At 46.1% G+C, this 14,943-nt stretch overlaps 2 protein-coding genes across 2 annotated transcripts in view; both read right to left on the bottom strand.

Annotated features, from left to right (window-relative positions):
• Positions 1–1,044: 1,044 nt before the first annotated feature.
• Positions 1,045–10,013, bottom strand: Mrps15 (mitochondrial ribosomal protein S15). The gene is made up of 8 exons (XM_055611091.1): positions 9,797–10,013; positions 9,534–9,575; positions 8,390–8,468; positions 6,550–6,598; positions 5,468–5,552; positions 3,348–3,406; positions 1,722–1,913; positions 1,045–1,513 (listed from the first exon to the last, which is right to left on the bottom strand). The coding sequence occupies exons 1-8, from the start codon at positions 9,924–9,926 to the stop codon at positions 1,385–1,387; spliced, it is 765 nt and encodes a 254-aa protein (XP_055467066.1). The 5' UTR covers positions 9,927–10,013; the 3' UTR covers positions 1,045–1,384.
• A 3,125-nt stretch (positions 10,014–13,138) lies between these two features.
• Positions 13,139–14,943, bottom strand: part of Csf3r (colony stimulating factor 3 receptor) — a 15,677-nt gene continuing 13,872 nt past the window's right edge. Inside the window, exons 14-16 of the mRNA XM_055611280.1 lie at positions 14,665–14,758; positions 14,417–14,498; positions 13,139–13,999 (exon numbers count right to left, since the gene is read on the bottom strand). Of these exons, the coding sequence (XP_055467255.1) occupies positions 13,535–13,999; positions 14,417–14,498; positions 14,665–14,758 (641 nt within the window). The 3' untranslated portion in view covers positions 13,139–13,534. The remainder of the gene's footprint in view (positions 14,000–14,416; positions 14,499–14,664; positions 14,759–14,943) is intronic.

Genomic DNA, 14,943 nt, shown 5'->3' with positions numbered 1-14,943 from the left:
CATGGCCAATTTTTCTTTCATATTTCTTTCCTGGGCAATTTAAAATCTCAAAGCGTTTCATGTAGTCAAGACTGGCTTCAAACTAGCTATGCAATCAAGGATAGTGTTAAAACGGTATTTTTGCCTCTCCCACGTGCTGGAATTACAGTCATTCAAATACTATAGCCCATAATCCCTAGGCAGTTACACAGCCAGGGCTTCAAGAACCTTAACAGCTCCCAAACCACTCTGGTTCAGACCCAGCCCGGGTATTCCAACAGCTCTTTGGTAGCACTTTACCATATCTTTCTTTTTGTGGGGTTTCCCTTCTCAGAATGAGGTCCAAAGTATGATGAACTGAAGGTTTCTCTATGTAACCTTGGCTGTCCTGGAACTTGCTCTGCAGACCAGGTTGGCCTCAAACATATAGAGATGAGCCTACCTGTGCCTTCCAAGTGCCGGGATTAAAGATGTGCGCCACCACTGCCAGAGAACTGAAGAATCTTATGCCCCAGTCTCATTCATAGGCCGAAGCCCTAACTCCAGTGTTACAGTATTTAATTGCTGAGTCCCACTGTCCTTAAATACGTACCTCTACATTTCCTTCCCTTTTAACTTGCAATTTCTTCTGCCTGGGTGCCGTTTCTCTCTGCCCACCAAACTCCTCTTCATCCTTTAGGGCCCAGGATAGCAGACAGCTTCTACAGCAGCCCTCCTGCCCTGGCAGCATCACCTCTCTATTGTGGGTGATTCATATTTACTATTGGCTTATCTTTTAGTGAAGCAGCAGTTATTCCTAAATAGCTGTATACCCAGATCACCACACAGACACTAGGATTTATTTAGTTAACCTAGAGCACAATGCGGGGCAATAGGTTCTCCATCCTAAACCTCCAAGCCTGCGTAGTTTCCTACCATTCATTTCACCCATTATACTTGCTTTTAGTCACATAGGTCTGGTTCACTTGTGGTTCCAAGTTCTCTCTTGCCAACCTCTCTCCTACTCTCCTGCTTCCTTCTCCTCCCCTCCAGACCAGGATGTCCCACCCTATTCTCCCCATTGCACAGCGCTGGCTGGTTGTTTTATTGACAACAAATGGTGGCATGTTTACACAAACTTGAGACAGGTGATGCTTACAATAAGTATCACAATGCAATGTCCGAATTGAAACCAGCAGAGAAATCAGCATTTGAATGAACAAGGGTACATTCCACAAGAATATTATACCAACACCTCTCTAAAACATACTAAATGACATTTGTTTCTGTGACTGCATCCTCCGGGGTGATGGCAGGGACTCTTGCCTCTGAGATCCCAGAGCCAAACGAAAAATAAATTCCTCTTCCTCAGGCTAAAAATAAAAAAGTCCACCTTCTATCATTTTTCAAGGTGGAACAGACTTTATTAGTTTTCTTTGGTCACCTCTGGTAAGGCTTGGGAAGGGTTCTCCAGCAAACCCTGGTTATGTTGTTTGTTTGCAGTAGCTTCTAGGGCCCGTTTTTGCTTCTTCAGCTTTTGCACCTCCTGGTAAACCTGGTGGTTGAAAGGGGATAGGAAAAGACTTTGTAATTTTATGCAAAACCTCAGATTTGGAGCAGGTCTGTGGGAATTATCTTGATGGAAACCTCATTCTTTCTCCACGTGTTTCTAGGCCTTGGTCAGAAACAGACAACTTATCCCTTCTTTTTTGCCCCTCAGTCCAGGGAGGCCGACCAAAGCAACCAACCATACTGATTCATACCCGAATGCACAGAGCCTTCTTGGCCAAGAAGCGGCGGTGGACCCTGTGGAAATGCAGAGGGGGTAAGGTATATTCCACCCCCAGCTCCCTGCACGTCTTCTCAAAGACATCATAATTGGTCTGACGGAGGATTCTGAGCATCTTTTTCCTCTTGTCGATGCTCATCAGCAGATGGCGCTTGTGGGCTTTGTCCTATAGAAGAATCTGTATTACTATAATTATTTGTTGTTTTGAGACAAGGTCTCACTCTGTAACCCAGGCTGTTCTCAAACACATGGCAATTCTCCTTCTTTAGCTTCCTGATTGCTGGGATAACAGGCCTAAGCCAGTATACTTACTGGTAATTTCAGTATTTTGTAAGAATTAACATTGTTTACCATTAATGATATATGGTCATGTCATCATTTTATTGAAACATCTCTACAGTCTTATGCAACATTACTATAGTTCTGCAGGAGCTACTGTCACACTGTTCATCGCTTACAGACAAGAGAATAAAGGTTCAGAGGGCTTATCTGACTTTGAGTAGCTCTTTAGACTGTGGACCCTGAGGTCAAGTCTTGAGTCTACTGACTGATCTATCACTGAATCTCAGTCTTTCCCTGTACCATCTGCTCAGCTGTTCTAGCACTGATCAGACTGTCAGCTTGAGCAGAGAAAAACAGTACCTCATCCTCTGTTCCAGGTCCTGCTGTGTGAGGGGCCTTTGCAGTGGAGCTAGGATTCTACACAATTGAGCAAAACTGTAACTTCCAAAGCTCATGTTCAACCAGCTCTTAGGAGCACTCAGGGCTAGACCAGTCTATGTTTACAACTGCGTACTTATTTAAAACACACACACACACACACACACACACACACACACACACACACACACAGCTGGGTATGATGGCACACAACCTATAATTTAGCTCTCAGGTAGCTGTAGTGAAAAGTTGGAGAGGTTAAAGTCAGCCTGTGCAGCACAGGGACCAAAACTAATGACAATTTCCTATTTCTGGCGGCCCCGTGCTACTCAGCTGAGCTATGACACAGTGCTTAAGAATATGGGCCCTTGGCAAAACTGACTTATTCCAAGTGTCAGGCAGTCTCTTGAGGAATAATGCCACTCCATGGCAAGACTGCTCCTCTGGAAGATTTGAAAGAAACAGTTCTAAAGGTTATGAGATGATGCTAATGGCCTAGAGAAGTGTTATGCACCATACCGAATGCTAGTAGTAAATTTTGTAATCCTTGCAATCCTGTGGCAGTTTTCCCACTTTACAGATTCGAGAACATAGGCTCAAATCAATAAGCTTCCCTAAGTCACAGTGACTTTGAGTAGAAAGGACAAAGCTTTTATCTATGCATTTAAAAAATATTAAAAAATATTTACTATGCACCCTCTATGTGTCAGACAGTGACCATGCTCTACAGTTCGTTTTCTTGACCACTGATGACTGTTGGCAAAGTCCTGTAAGGCTCCCTTTGTCCTTCTAGAGGCAAGAGGGAAGTATTTTCCTTTTAGAGTTGATGTGTGGCCTCTCCTTGTCACAGTCATTAGCTTCTTGGGACCAAGAGCCCTTTACTCTCAGACTCCCCTTGCTCTAGCTTCAGTGGTTTAGTTGAGTGAAGCCAAGGCCTTACCTTTCGATGTTTCTGCATATGTTCTTCATAATTGTGGATCTTGACAGTCAAGGCAACAACTGAAACCACAAACCACAGAGGATGAGAGCTGGGCACAGAGGAAGGAAGGGCCCAGGCCCACCTCGTGTTTTAAGAACCAAAGGAGCAACAATCACCAATAGCTCTTTCTAAATCCCAAAGCACTCTGAATTGCAAGATCTCAAAAAACTTGATTATCTTTCTACTAGAAATGCAAGTTCAAGAAAAGGAAATTACTTAGTTCCATAAAGGTCATTATCTGTCATAGCAAATAGTATTGTGTGTGTGTGTGTGTGTGTGTGTGTGTGTGTGTGTGTGTGTGTGTAGTGGGAGAACGCAGTTGACACTTCGCTTAGTCTGACCATAACCTTGCTATGTAGCCTAGACTGAACTTGTAATTGGCCTGCCCCTTCTTCCTTTATGGGTGTGTGCTACTCTGCCTGGCTGGTAATCAGCACTCTCAATGGCAAAATTGTACTTCTCTATTTTTTGACCTCGTGATACAATGTTTTCATCTGTAAAGCTCATGCTTGAGAACCATGCAATTTAGTTACAAAAATAATAGAGGTACAGGCCGGTGGATCTCTGTGAGCTATTGATATTGCGAGTTTGAGGCCAGCTGGGCCTACATGGTGAGACAGAGTCTAAAACAGTGCTTCTCAACCTGTGTGTCACAACCCTTTGGAGTCACTTATCAGATATCTTGTATATCAGATATTTACAGTACAATTATAATAGTAGCAAAATTATAGCTATGAAGTAGCAATGAAATAATTTTATGGTTGGGGGTCACTACAACATGAAGAACTGTATTAAAAGGTTGCAGCATTAGGAAGGTTGAAAATCACTGGTCTAAGAGGAAACAAATACCTTAAAAAACAACAATAAAACAATCAAACCCCTCTATGTTTTAAGAATGATTTTGTGCTGAGCTGGGCTGCATTCATAGCTACCCGGGGGCACATGCTGCCTGCAGGCCACAGGTTGGACACACTTGCAAGGGCATTAAAATTAGGAGTTAACTCTAGCATGCCATCATGGTTAATGATTCACTATTATACTAGAGGTCCCAGCCAGTCATTAAGATGAGATCCTAAAACTGTCAAGAGGACCCAGAAAGTGTCTCAGTGGGCAAAGGTACCTGTGGCACAAACCTGACAACCTGAGTTCAATCCATGGAATCCATGGTGGAAGGAAGGAATGGACTTCTGAAAACTGTCCTTGTGTGGTACACAAGTACATCCACTCACACGTCATATATTTTCACATACAATAATAATAAATAACTCTTCTTTCTGTGCTTCCATTATTAACTTTTCATAATTAAAACTTTTTACTTATAGGACTGGAGAGATGGCACAGGTTTAAGAGGCTTCTCTTCCAGAGAAGCCAAGTTTGATTCTCAGCACATGGTGGCTCATACCTGTAACTCCAGCTCCACGGGATCTGAAGCCCTTTTCTCTCTTCTACTGGCATCAGACATGCATAGTGCACAGACATACACATAGGCAAAACACCCACACATATTAACAAATTTTTTAAAAAAGTGAATGAGGCATGAAGAGGGAGGAGGCAGTCTAAGCTGTAAGAAAACATGCAGACACTGCACAGGGCCACCAAATCACCCCACTGGTGCAGTGGTCCAATGAACCAGATAGGCTTTCACTCATATCTAATGAGGGATACTGCCAATTCCAGCTGGAAACCAAAACAGGAACCTGGAAATGTTCCATGCTGGTGGACATGACAGCACTCCACAGATATGAGTGTCACTGTTATTAGCCTAAGTTTTATTTCCAAGTGTGTGTGCATATTCTTTAGCTTATTAGTCTTGCCACAAAGTAGGAAATAGTACTTCAGCCTGGTCCCCATCCATCTAGCTCCACCTCCAGACTAGGAAGCAGACTTCAGAGGAGATGTGTTTGATTTCACAACAGAGCAGTGGGCAGGACTCAGCTGATGACTTTAGCATCACTGAACGTGGAATTCAGAGTTCCAGTCCACCATGCCTCTCCTCTTCCTAAGCCACATCAAGAGCCCCAGGCCAGGTATTAGCTGGCAGACTCCTCTATACCCCCACTTCCAAGGGCCCCTGGACCAACTTCGAGCTTCCAAGGTTCTGGTATCTTCAGGGTTTTCCACAGTCTTGTTCATCAATTGTTCTTGCTTGATTTTTAACTTCTCTTTCTGTTGGAGAGAGAAATTTGGGGAAATCTGTGGTTTCTGGTTCTCTAAGGACTACCCTTCCTGACTGCAAGGGTACAGTTACGACATGTAGGCCAGAAAAATTGGGGTCGGTGTTTATTGCATTTACTATGCCTTGGCCAACCACATGGCTATCCATATCCTATGATCCAAGGCCAAAGCTAGAGATAAGGAAAACTGAAAACTTGCTTACTCAGCTGGGCGCAGTGGTGGGCATCTGTGATCCCAGCACTCTGGGAGGCAGAGGCAGGTGGATCTCTGTGTTTGAGGCCAGCCTGGTCTACAAACTGAGTCCAGGACAGCCAGGGCTACAAAGAAAAACCCTGTCTCAAAAAACCAAAACCAAAACAAACAAACAAAAAAACCAACCAACCAACAAAACAAAGAAACTTGCTTACTCATTCATGTACACATTTCTGGTGATTTGAACAAGACTGACCCCTATAGGTTCATCTATTTGAATGCTTAATCATCAGGGAATGGCACTACTTGAGAAGGATTAGGAGGTGTGGCCTTGTTGGAGGAAGTGTATCACTGGGAAGGGCTCTGAATTTTAAAAAGTTGAAGCTAGTCTAGTCCCAGTGTCTCTCTTTGCCTATGGATCAGGATGTAGTTCTCAGCTGCTGTGTCAGTGTCTGCACACTGCCATGCTTCCACCATGACGGTACTGGACTAAACCTCTGAAACTGCAGGCAAGCTCCCAAGTAAATGTTTTCTTTTATAAGAGTTCCCTTGGTCACAGTGCCTCTACACAGCAATAACAGAACCAAAAAATGGGGACTAAGACAACATCTTTACTGCATACCAACTATCAGACGTCAGAGGCACAAGAGAGGAGCAAAACTCTTCATGGTGCTTAGTTTGAGTAGAGAATGACAGTGGGATAAATGTTCTGACGGGGGCAGCCTGGGAGGGATGTAGAGAGTTCCCAGGGAGAAGACTGAGGGAGGCCAAGATTTAGGGTGGCACAGGCACTCACCTTGTTGGCCATTTCCAAAGACAAGATTCTTTTCACAACATCATCAACCCTGCCAAAAAACAGAGCAATGAGACAAGAACTGGGAAGGGGAAGAAAGGCTTTTTTCTTTAAGAGCTGAATGAATTTGTATGTTTGTAGATTATATTAATGGGCACTTAGGTGCCTGTGGAGGCCAGAAGAGGGTGTACAACTCCCAAGAGCTCTGAGTTATAGGTGATTTTGAGCTATCTGGTATGGATGCTGGGAAAAAACCTCGTGTCCTCTGGATGAGCACCAACACTCCTAACTACTTGTCTAGTTTGTCCAGAAATGCTATTTTCACAGTTGTTTAAAAGGAAGAATGGCAGAGTGTGAGAGCTTATCTTGAAAGGGGGAGGTGGGGCTGGAGAGAGGGCTCAGTGGTTAAGAGAACTTGTTGCTCTTGTAGAGGACCCATGTTTCCAGCACCTATATGTGGCTTATAACTATCCATAACTCTAGTTTCAGGGGATCCAGCACCCTCTTCTGACTAATGTAAGCACCTGGCACACACATGGTACACAAACATACATGTGAACAAAACATATAAATAAATAAATCTAAAAAATTGAAACAACCCTCTCAAGTCAAGAATAGGGCTGGTCAGAGGTATAGAGGTGCTTTCTGTGTAAGCTTGACCACAGGAACCATAAAGCTGTAAAGGAGAACTGACCCTACAAAGTTGTCCTTCAATTTCCACATGTGAGCTTGGTAGGAGACCCGCCCCTCTGCCTTAATTAGGCACACATACATACACAAATAATAGTAAATACAGATTAATAAAAGTTAGCGGCTAGAAAGATGGCTCAGTGATTAAGAGCACTTGTTTTTGCAGAGGGCCAGAGTGTGATTCCTAGCACCCACATTGGTTGACTCACAACCTCCTGTGATTCTAACTCCAGGGAATCCAATACCTTCTTCTGACCCCTGTGGGCACTCACACATATGGGCACACATACACATGCTGACACACATGCACATAAATAAAAATTGTTATGAAAATTTAAAAAGCAAACACAAACAACAGCTATTTCTATAAGAAATGCAGCTCTCTGGAAATGGGCAGTCATTTCTCAGGGACCCAAAGACAACATGGGTTTGTTGGGCAGAAGACAGAGCCAGACAACTGGGGCCACTGGCTTGAACGCTCTGGTCTCAGGGAATGCAAAGGGAGGATCTCCACCTCAGACAGACACAGCCAGAATGCATAATTAGATTGGAGCCAGCCCAACTCCCACTGTGCAGAGGACTCTGGCTTTGGTGTCCATCAGCTCTGGATTCTAGTCCTAGATCTGTCTCTTAGATGTATAACACAGAGCAGTTAAGAATACTCAATACAAATAGGACACAATTTCTTCTCTTATAGGGCTTTCTGAGGTCAAGAGAAGAGAGATTTCTACCAAGACCAGTAAAGTATGTTAGTTCTTTGGCATCTATTGGTACAAGCTCTTCACAGTACCAGAAAAAGGACAGCTGAGTTCTATGAGCACCAGCTGCCCCAGCTGCCCGCCTGAGACCACCATACCCAGGGCCCATACCAGGCTCACCACAGGCAGGGCTTTATATAATCAAGCTTCAAGTTTTTTTCCTCCCCACGAGACAGGATTTCTCTTTGTAGCCTTGGCTGTCCTGGACTTGCTTTGTAGACTAGCCTGGACTCAAACTCACAGAGATCCGCCTGCCTCTGCCTCTCCAAGTGCTGGAATCACAGGCCTGTATTACTGTGCTCAGCTCAGCCAAGTCTTTTAACTCACCCTTTTCCCACTCCCTGCCCACTCTCCCAGGAACTCCTGTATTCTTAAGTAGGTTTCTTTGTGCTTACTTTTCCATGCTGGGGATGACGTCCTTGTAGTCTTTGATGATTGTGGAAGGGGGTAGTTCATCATGCTGTTTGGTCTGGACTGTCAAATACAAGGATGGAAAATATCCACTGTTAACTCTCATTCTCCCAGGCTCCACTCTTTTCAGACAATCCTCAAATCTGTGAGAAATACCTAGAGTCTCAAGAAGGCAATTGCACATCAAAGCTCAGTTTCTGTTTCTGCACACCCTGTGGGCACCTGCTTTGACATTTCATGTTGCCAAGAGATGGCCTTTTCCAAGACATGTACTGTGCCTGCACTTCTCACAAACCCTCTTGGTTCTCCAGTTATCAGATTCCTCACCGGGATAGGTTCTCCTGTGGACAGGAGTGAGCGTGGCTTTGTTTGAACCACTCACTTCCCAGTCTGGTCTATGGTCTGGCCTAGATTAAGCACCTAACAAAGCTTGCTGGTTGACCACACAGGAATGAAATAAAGAGGTAGAGGAAGTGCAGCTAGTTTTAGGGGAAATGTCAGTATTCAGTACAGGTCACCAAAAGCTCAGCTTCGGTGTGCGCATTCTTGCTGTGTCCCTTGGAAGTGAGGTTGAAGCTTGGAGACCAAGTCCAGCCCAACCAAGATTATCTCTTCTCTCTAGTCAGACTCTGTTCTGCCACTATGCAAAGGACACAAACAGCAAGAAATATTACTGTATCTTACAGTTTATTGTGCACAGGGCTAAGGGTGCTTTTCATATGTCATACTGATTGAATCCTAGTAACAGTATGTTTCAATGGATCCTTTGACACTCTCATTTCAGCATTGGCTCAAAAAAGTAATTTGCCTCAAATAACATCTGCTGGTTAGAGGGCCCTAAGGCATACTAACTTGGGATGGGAAACCACACCCTTCATCTCAGAATGGAAGATAAAAAGCGGTACACTCTAGGAAGGTCTCAGTGTTGCCAGCCAAGTACTCACTCATTTTCGGTAATATACCACTCCAAAGCTTCCTCCTGCTTCCTCGTGCTCACCAAGGCTCTCAAGACGTGGATGTAAGGTTTTTCTGGCCCGCCCCTTTGAACACTAACTCTGTCTCACTGTCCACCCCAAGCCTTCCAGGAGGTCTCTCTTCTCCCTCAAGTCTCAGCCTAAGTCCTCCTACCTGGTTTCCAGATGGCGTAGCTACGAGCGGCATGCAGGAGACCTACGCAGAACAGAAAAAGCTGAGGCTCATTTCCTGAACAAGCCAGCGTGACCCTTCTACCACAGACTGCGTGCACCTGCACCCAACTAGCGCCCCATTTCCCCTCTCTCCCGCTTCGCCACCCCTTTCCTAGCCACCGCCCTCTGTTTCTCATCTTCCCACTCCTTTTCTCCGGTCTCCATCTGCGCCCAGCCCCGATCGGCCCCTGCTCCGCGGCTCACTCGGAGGTTGCAGGCCGCAGCGTACTGAGGGCAGACTGGCGCTGCCTCCGCCCCGCAGCGCAGAGACCAGGTCCTGTGCCACTGCCTGGGCACGAACGGAGCTCAGCGCGCGCCACGCGGCCCGCAGCATGGTGACTCCTATCCCCGCAGGCCCGCGCCTGTCACAGTCCCCTTAGCGCTGGTCCCAGGTTAAACGGGCGCAGCCATGACGGCTCAGGCTCGACCAATCGAGGTGGGAGATCGACAAGAGCAGCCGAGGGCTGAGCGAATGGATTGGCTCAGGATTGCCTTCGGAGGTGGTGGGGAGGAAAAGTAGGGGGTGTAGGGAAAAAGGGCCAAGGAAAGAAAACTTTGCCGCTGGCCTCAGACCAGGGCCCAAGGAAAGTAGACACAGACATAGGCAACCGCTTTTCTGAAAAAGGACTCCAAGAGCATAAGAAGTAATCTCAAGAATTGACTAATGTTTTTGCATGGGCAACTGGGGATGTAGTTTGGTTAGCAGAGCCCTGGTACACTGTGTCTAGAATGCACAGTCCTGGGTTGGATCTCCAGCAGTACGTAAAAAATGGGTATAGTGTCATAGGCCTGCAACCCCAGGACTTTGGAATTGAACGAAAGAGGATTAGAAGTTGTTCAAGGTCATTTGTGGTTGCACAGCAGGTTTGAGGCCAGCCTGGGCTATGTAAGACCCTGTCTCAAAAAGGGGTGGGGCAGGGAAGATGGTTCAGTTGGTAAAGTGCCTGCTGGGTAAACATGAGAATCTAAGATCCCAGCAGCCATGTAAAAACCAGGCACAACGTCTACAGTTCCAGGGCAGGGGTTCGGGGAGGTAGAGCAGATGAATCTCTGGAGCTCATGGACCAGCTAGTAAACCCGTGGGCTCCAGGTTCTTGTTGCTCTTGCAGAGGACCTGGGTTTGGTTCCTAGCACCCACACGACAGCTGACAACCTTCTCCTGTTCCAGGTCTATTCCGGGGGATCTGATGCCCTTATTCTCACCTCTGAGGGCTCCAGGCACTCACTTGATGCACATACATACATACATACATACATGTAATCAAAACACTCATATATGTAAAATAAGCAAGTCTAAGAAAAATTAAAAAGAAAAAAGTAAGGTGGATGGGCATCTCAGTGCATGCCTTTAGTCCTAGCCCCTAGGAAGCAGAGACAGGTGGATTTCTGTGAGCTTTAGGCTAGCCTGGTCTATGTAGCAAGTTTCAGGCCAGCCAGAACTAGTGAGATTCTGTCTACAAAATAAAACAGCAACCATGGAAAATAAAGCTCAACCTTTGATATACACATCTGTGTGGAGCCTACAGAATGGGAGAAAATTTGTCGGCTAACAGAATTACAGATATTATACAAAGAACCCCAATAATTAAACTCCTCATACCAAGTCATCTGTCAATTCATGGATAAATGAATTGACCAGATAGTTCTCAAAAGCAGAAATAAAAATTGTCAATAGATATTTGAAAAAAAATTCAGCACACTTGGCCACAATGTAAATGCTAATTAAAGGTGCATTGATATGCCACCTTACCCCAGGAAGAATGACTATCACCAAGACCATAAGTGACAGCACATGTTGATGAGAATGTGGAGAAAAGAAATTATTATTATTATTCTGTTTGTTTGTTTTTTGAGACAGGGTTTCTCTCTGTGGTCCTGGCTGTCCTGGAACTCACTTTGTAGACCAGCCTGGCCTTGAACTCAGAGCTCGGCCTACCTTTGCCTTCTGAGTGCTGGGATTAGCGGCATGTGCCACTACTGAACAGCTGAAAAAGAAATTCTTATTCATTGCTGCTGGGAAAATGTATGTATAATCACCACATTAATCAGTATTGGAGCTTCCTCATAGGGAAAAAAAAAACAACAACAAAATGACACCAACCAAATGACACCAACCAAACAAATAAAAAAACCCAAATAACTAACAATAGGGCTGGGTAGGAGGCTGGATTAGGAATGCTGGGTAGGAGGCTGGATTAGGAATGCTGGGTAGGAGGCTGGTTTAGGAGTGCTCGCTAATCTTGCAGAAGACCGGTGTTCAGTTCCCAGCACCCCAGCGGTGGCTCTCAGCTGTCTGTAACAACAGTTCCAGAGAACCAGATGTTTTCCTCTGGCCTCTGTGGACACTGTGTCCATGTGGTGCACAGACATATGCAGGCAAATGCTCAGACACGTGAAATAAAAGGAAGGAAGTCCTTAAAACAAACCAAAAAAAAAAAAAAAAAGGTAAAGCTTATTTTTTAATTAACCTCTTAGTGATAGCCTGCCATGACTCTTAGATTCTGGCTTAGTGCTTACTAAATAATAATGATTTTTTTTTCTGTCCAGTCAATGGAAAGGGACTTTATTTGGTCCCAGGGTCACTGGCTCCAGCTTTATTTGACCTCCATCTTGGGGCACAGGTTGCTGGAGTGGCCACACTTCCTGCTGCCGTGGGCTGCAGGGGGTGGGAGGCAGACCTGTGTGGTGCTTTCGGCAGATCATTTTGTCACTGTTGTTTGTTTGCTTTTTCAAGACAGGGTTTCTCTGTGCTGCCCTGGCTGTCCTGGAACTCACTCTGTAGACCAGGCTGGCCTTGAACTCAGAGATCCACCTGCCTGTGCCTCCTGAGTGCTGGGATTAAAGATGTTCGCTACCACTGCCTGGTGAGTGTCCTTTATTTTTCAGGGCCCGGCAGTCGAAAAGATATTTCTCAGAATGATTCATCTGTTTATTTATTCCTTCCTTCTTTCGGTCAGCTCTGGCCTAGCATCTAAGATTCAGAAAGGACAGCTTAGTCCCCCACAGAAAGATGCCATTCTAGTGATGGAGATTTGAAACTGATCATCAGGAAACAGGGGCAAGACCTAGAAGGAACTGGAGTGCTGGGGAACACAGTGATGAGGCCTGGGAAGAGGCTAGCCCTGCTGCTTCTTCAACTCTAACATGTAGGACACTGAGACAGGATGATTGTACAGTTGAGGCCAAACTGTGGCACAACAAGTCAAGAGCTCCCACCACCACGTGCGTGTGTCTGCGTGTGCGTGTGCGTGTGTGTGTGTGTGTGTGTGTAGTGGGGCGATAGGAGAGAAGGCTTAGCACTTATAAATAAATATAAGTCTCATTATTCAGAGCAGAGGCAAGCATAGAAAGTCCATAGGATCACAATGAAGCCTTGAGTTCACTTCCCAGGTCCCACACACTGGAGGACAAAACTGATTCTCACAAGTTGTCTTCTGACCTCTGCATGAGAGCCCTCACCCCCAACAAAATAAGTAAATGTAATTTTTTTAAAAAAAATTTACTTTTTATTTAGTTTTTGCTCAATTTTTGAGACAGGAGCTCCTATGTAGCCCAGGCTGGCCTGGAACTTGCAATGTTCCTGCGTCTTCCTCCCAGTGCTGGGATGATAGGTGTGTGATACCACCACATCTGGCAAGAGTTTCTGAAAACGCCAGCCCCAACTCAAAACCTAAAATTAGTTTAACAGACTGAAATGATAGTAAATACAAAAGGTGAATGCTGTGCTGGAAACAGGATCTACTGGACCCTGAAGAGTGAGGGTGACTTGGGGGTGCAACCTGTGGAGGTTGGGGTGAAGGACAGGTGCTAGGAACCAGGGATGGAAACAGACTGGGCCTTTCTGCTTCTCTCAGGGCCAGCAGTTTTCAGCGGAGAGTTCTTCTCCTTTAAACAGGCCAGGGCCTTCAAGATGCAAGGCCCCAAAATGTCCTAGAAATTCCCTTATTCTTCAACTCCGTGGACCTGGAGCCCCTGAAAGAGAGGAAACTCAAACAGTGGCCCGAAGACACAGTCATCTTCCTGGCTTGGAGGTTGGGGCACAAAGGTCTCCTGGGGTCTTGAATGGAACCAAGCATTTTCATAGGATTTAGGGCTGGGTGTGGGGGCCCCCAAGAGGGGTTGAGTGGAGTCACAGCTAAGGTACCGCACTATGTCTGGGCTGGTGGGGCTCCCCAGCACCTGACCATAAAGGACCTGGTCACCAGTGCCAGAGTGGGGCTGGAACTGGTTGGAAATTGTTCTTGAATCTCCTTGGAGAACATAGGCCTGAACCAGGGCGGGGAGGCTGCTGGTCCCAAAGCTTTCACTGGAATCCCAATGGGTCGGTTTCTTGTCTTCCTCCAGTACAGTGATCTTGGTGATCGGTGGCATGCCGGAGTCCCAGAAGTTAGGCAGCTGGAAGATCTCCTGAACACAGGGATACAATATGAGGCCTGGTTTAGCTCAGACGTCTCCCCTACACTGTGCTTTCCTGAGATGAGACAGCTGTGGGGCCTCTTTTGCTGCTGTGTGGCAGAGCGCAAAGGGATATACTTGATTGGCACCTGTACATCCCTGATGAGTGGCCTCTAACTCCCACCTGCCCCACCCACTGCCGCACCCAGGCACAGTGAGGTGATGAAGCTTTGAGAGTCAGACTCCAGCCTGCATCTCTCCAAAGCAGTGTGCATGTGTTTGTGTGTCTGTGGTTGTGTGTGGGAGGACATCTCTGGTAGGAGGTTGAGGCTCAGGTGTGCCCTCCTCCAAAGGGCAGAAGGCCACCCATTTAGTGACTGTGCCTTGTCTGCCAGTCATAATTTATATCCATTTCTGCCTCATGAATACCTCTGGCATGATGGTAGGCACCCAGGAGCTCAGGCTGCTGTGGGCTGGGTCTGGCACATTTGGCCAGAAGAAATTCTTCCTGCTGGAGAAAGAGACAAGTGACATTTGGGTCAGGCATGCTTTCTCAGCTTGCCATCTGGCAGCTGAAGAGGAGGTGAGGTGGAAGGCCAGACTCACAGACTGGGGCCTGGAAGTCTGGGAAGGCATGGAGGGACTTCTGCACCCAGGGGTAACAGGAAGTCACTCACCTGTACTTGCAGCAGAACCAGGCAGTGGCACAGAAGCTGATGAACAAAAACAGAATGCAAAGTATAGCCAGGAAAATGTGTAGCTCAGATGTCTCTGGGGTGAGAGAAAGCGAGAAGAGTTTAGTGTGTGGCTTTTTCACTATGGTGGCAGAGGCAGGTGGATCTAGTCAGCCTGGTCTACAAAGTGAGTTTCAGGACAGAGAAACCCTGTCTCAAAACCAACCAACCAACCAACCAACCAACCAACCAACCAACCAACCAACCAACCAACCAACCAAC

This window comes from Psammomys obesus, unplaced genomic scaffold, assembly GCF_907164565.1.
Source record: "Psammomys obesus unplaced genomic scaffold, mPsaObe1.curated_primary_1811, whole genome shotgun sequence".
NCBI classification, from domain to species: domain Eukaryota; kingdom Metazoa; phylum Chordata; class Mammalia; order Rodentia; family Muridae; genus Psammomys; species Psammomys obesus.
The sequence above is the reverse complement of the archived record's forward strand: the minus strand, read 5'-3'. Positions and strand labels throughout refer to the sequence as shown.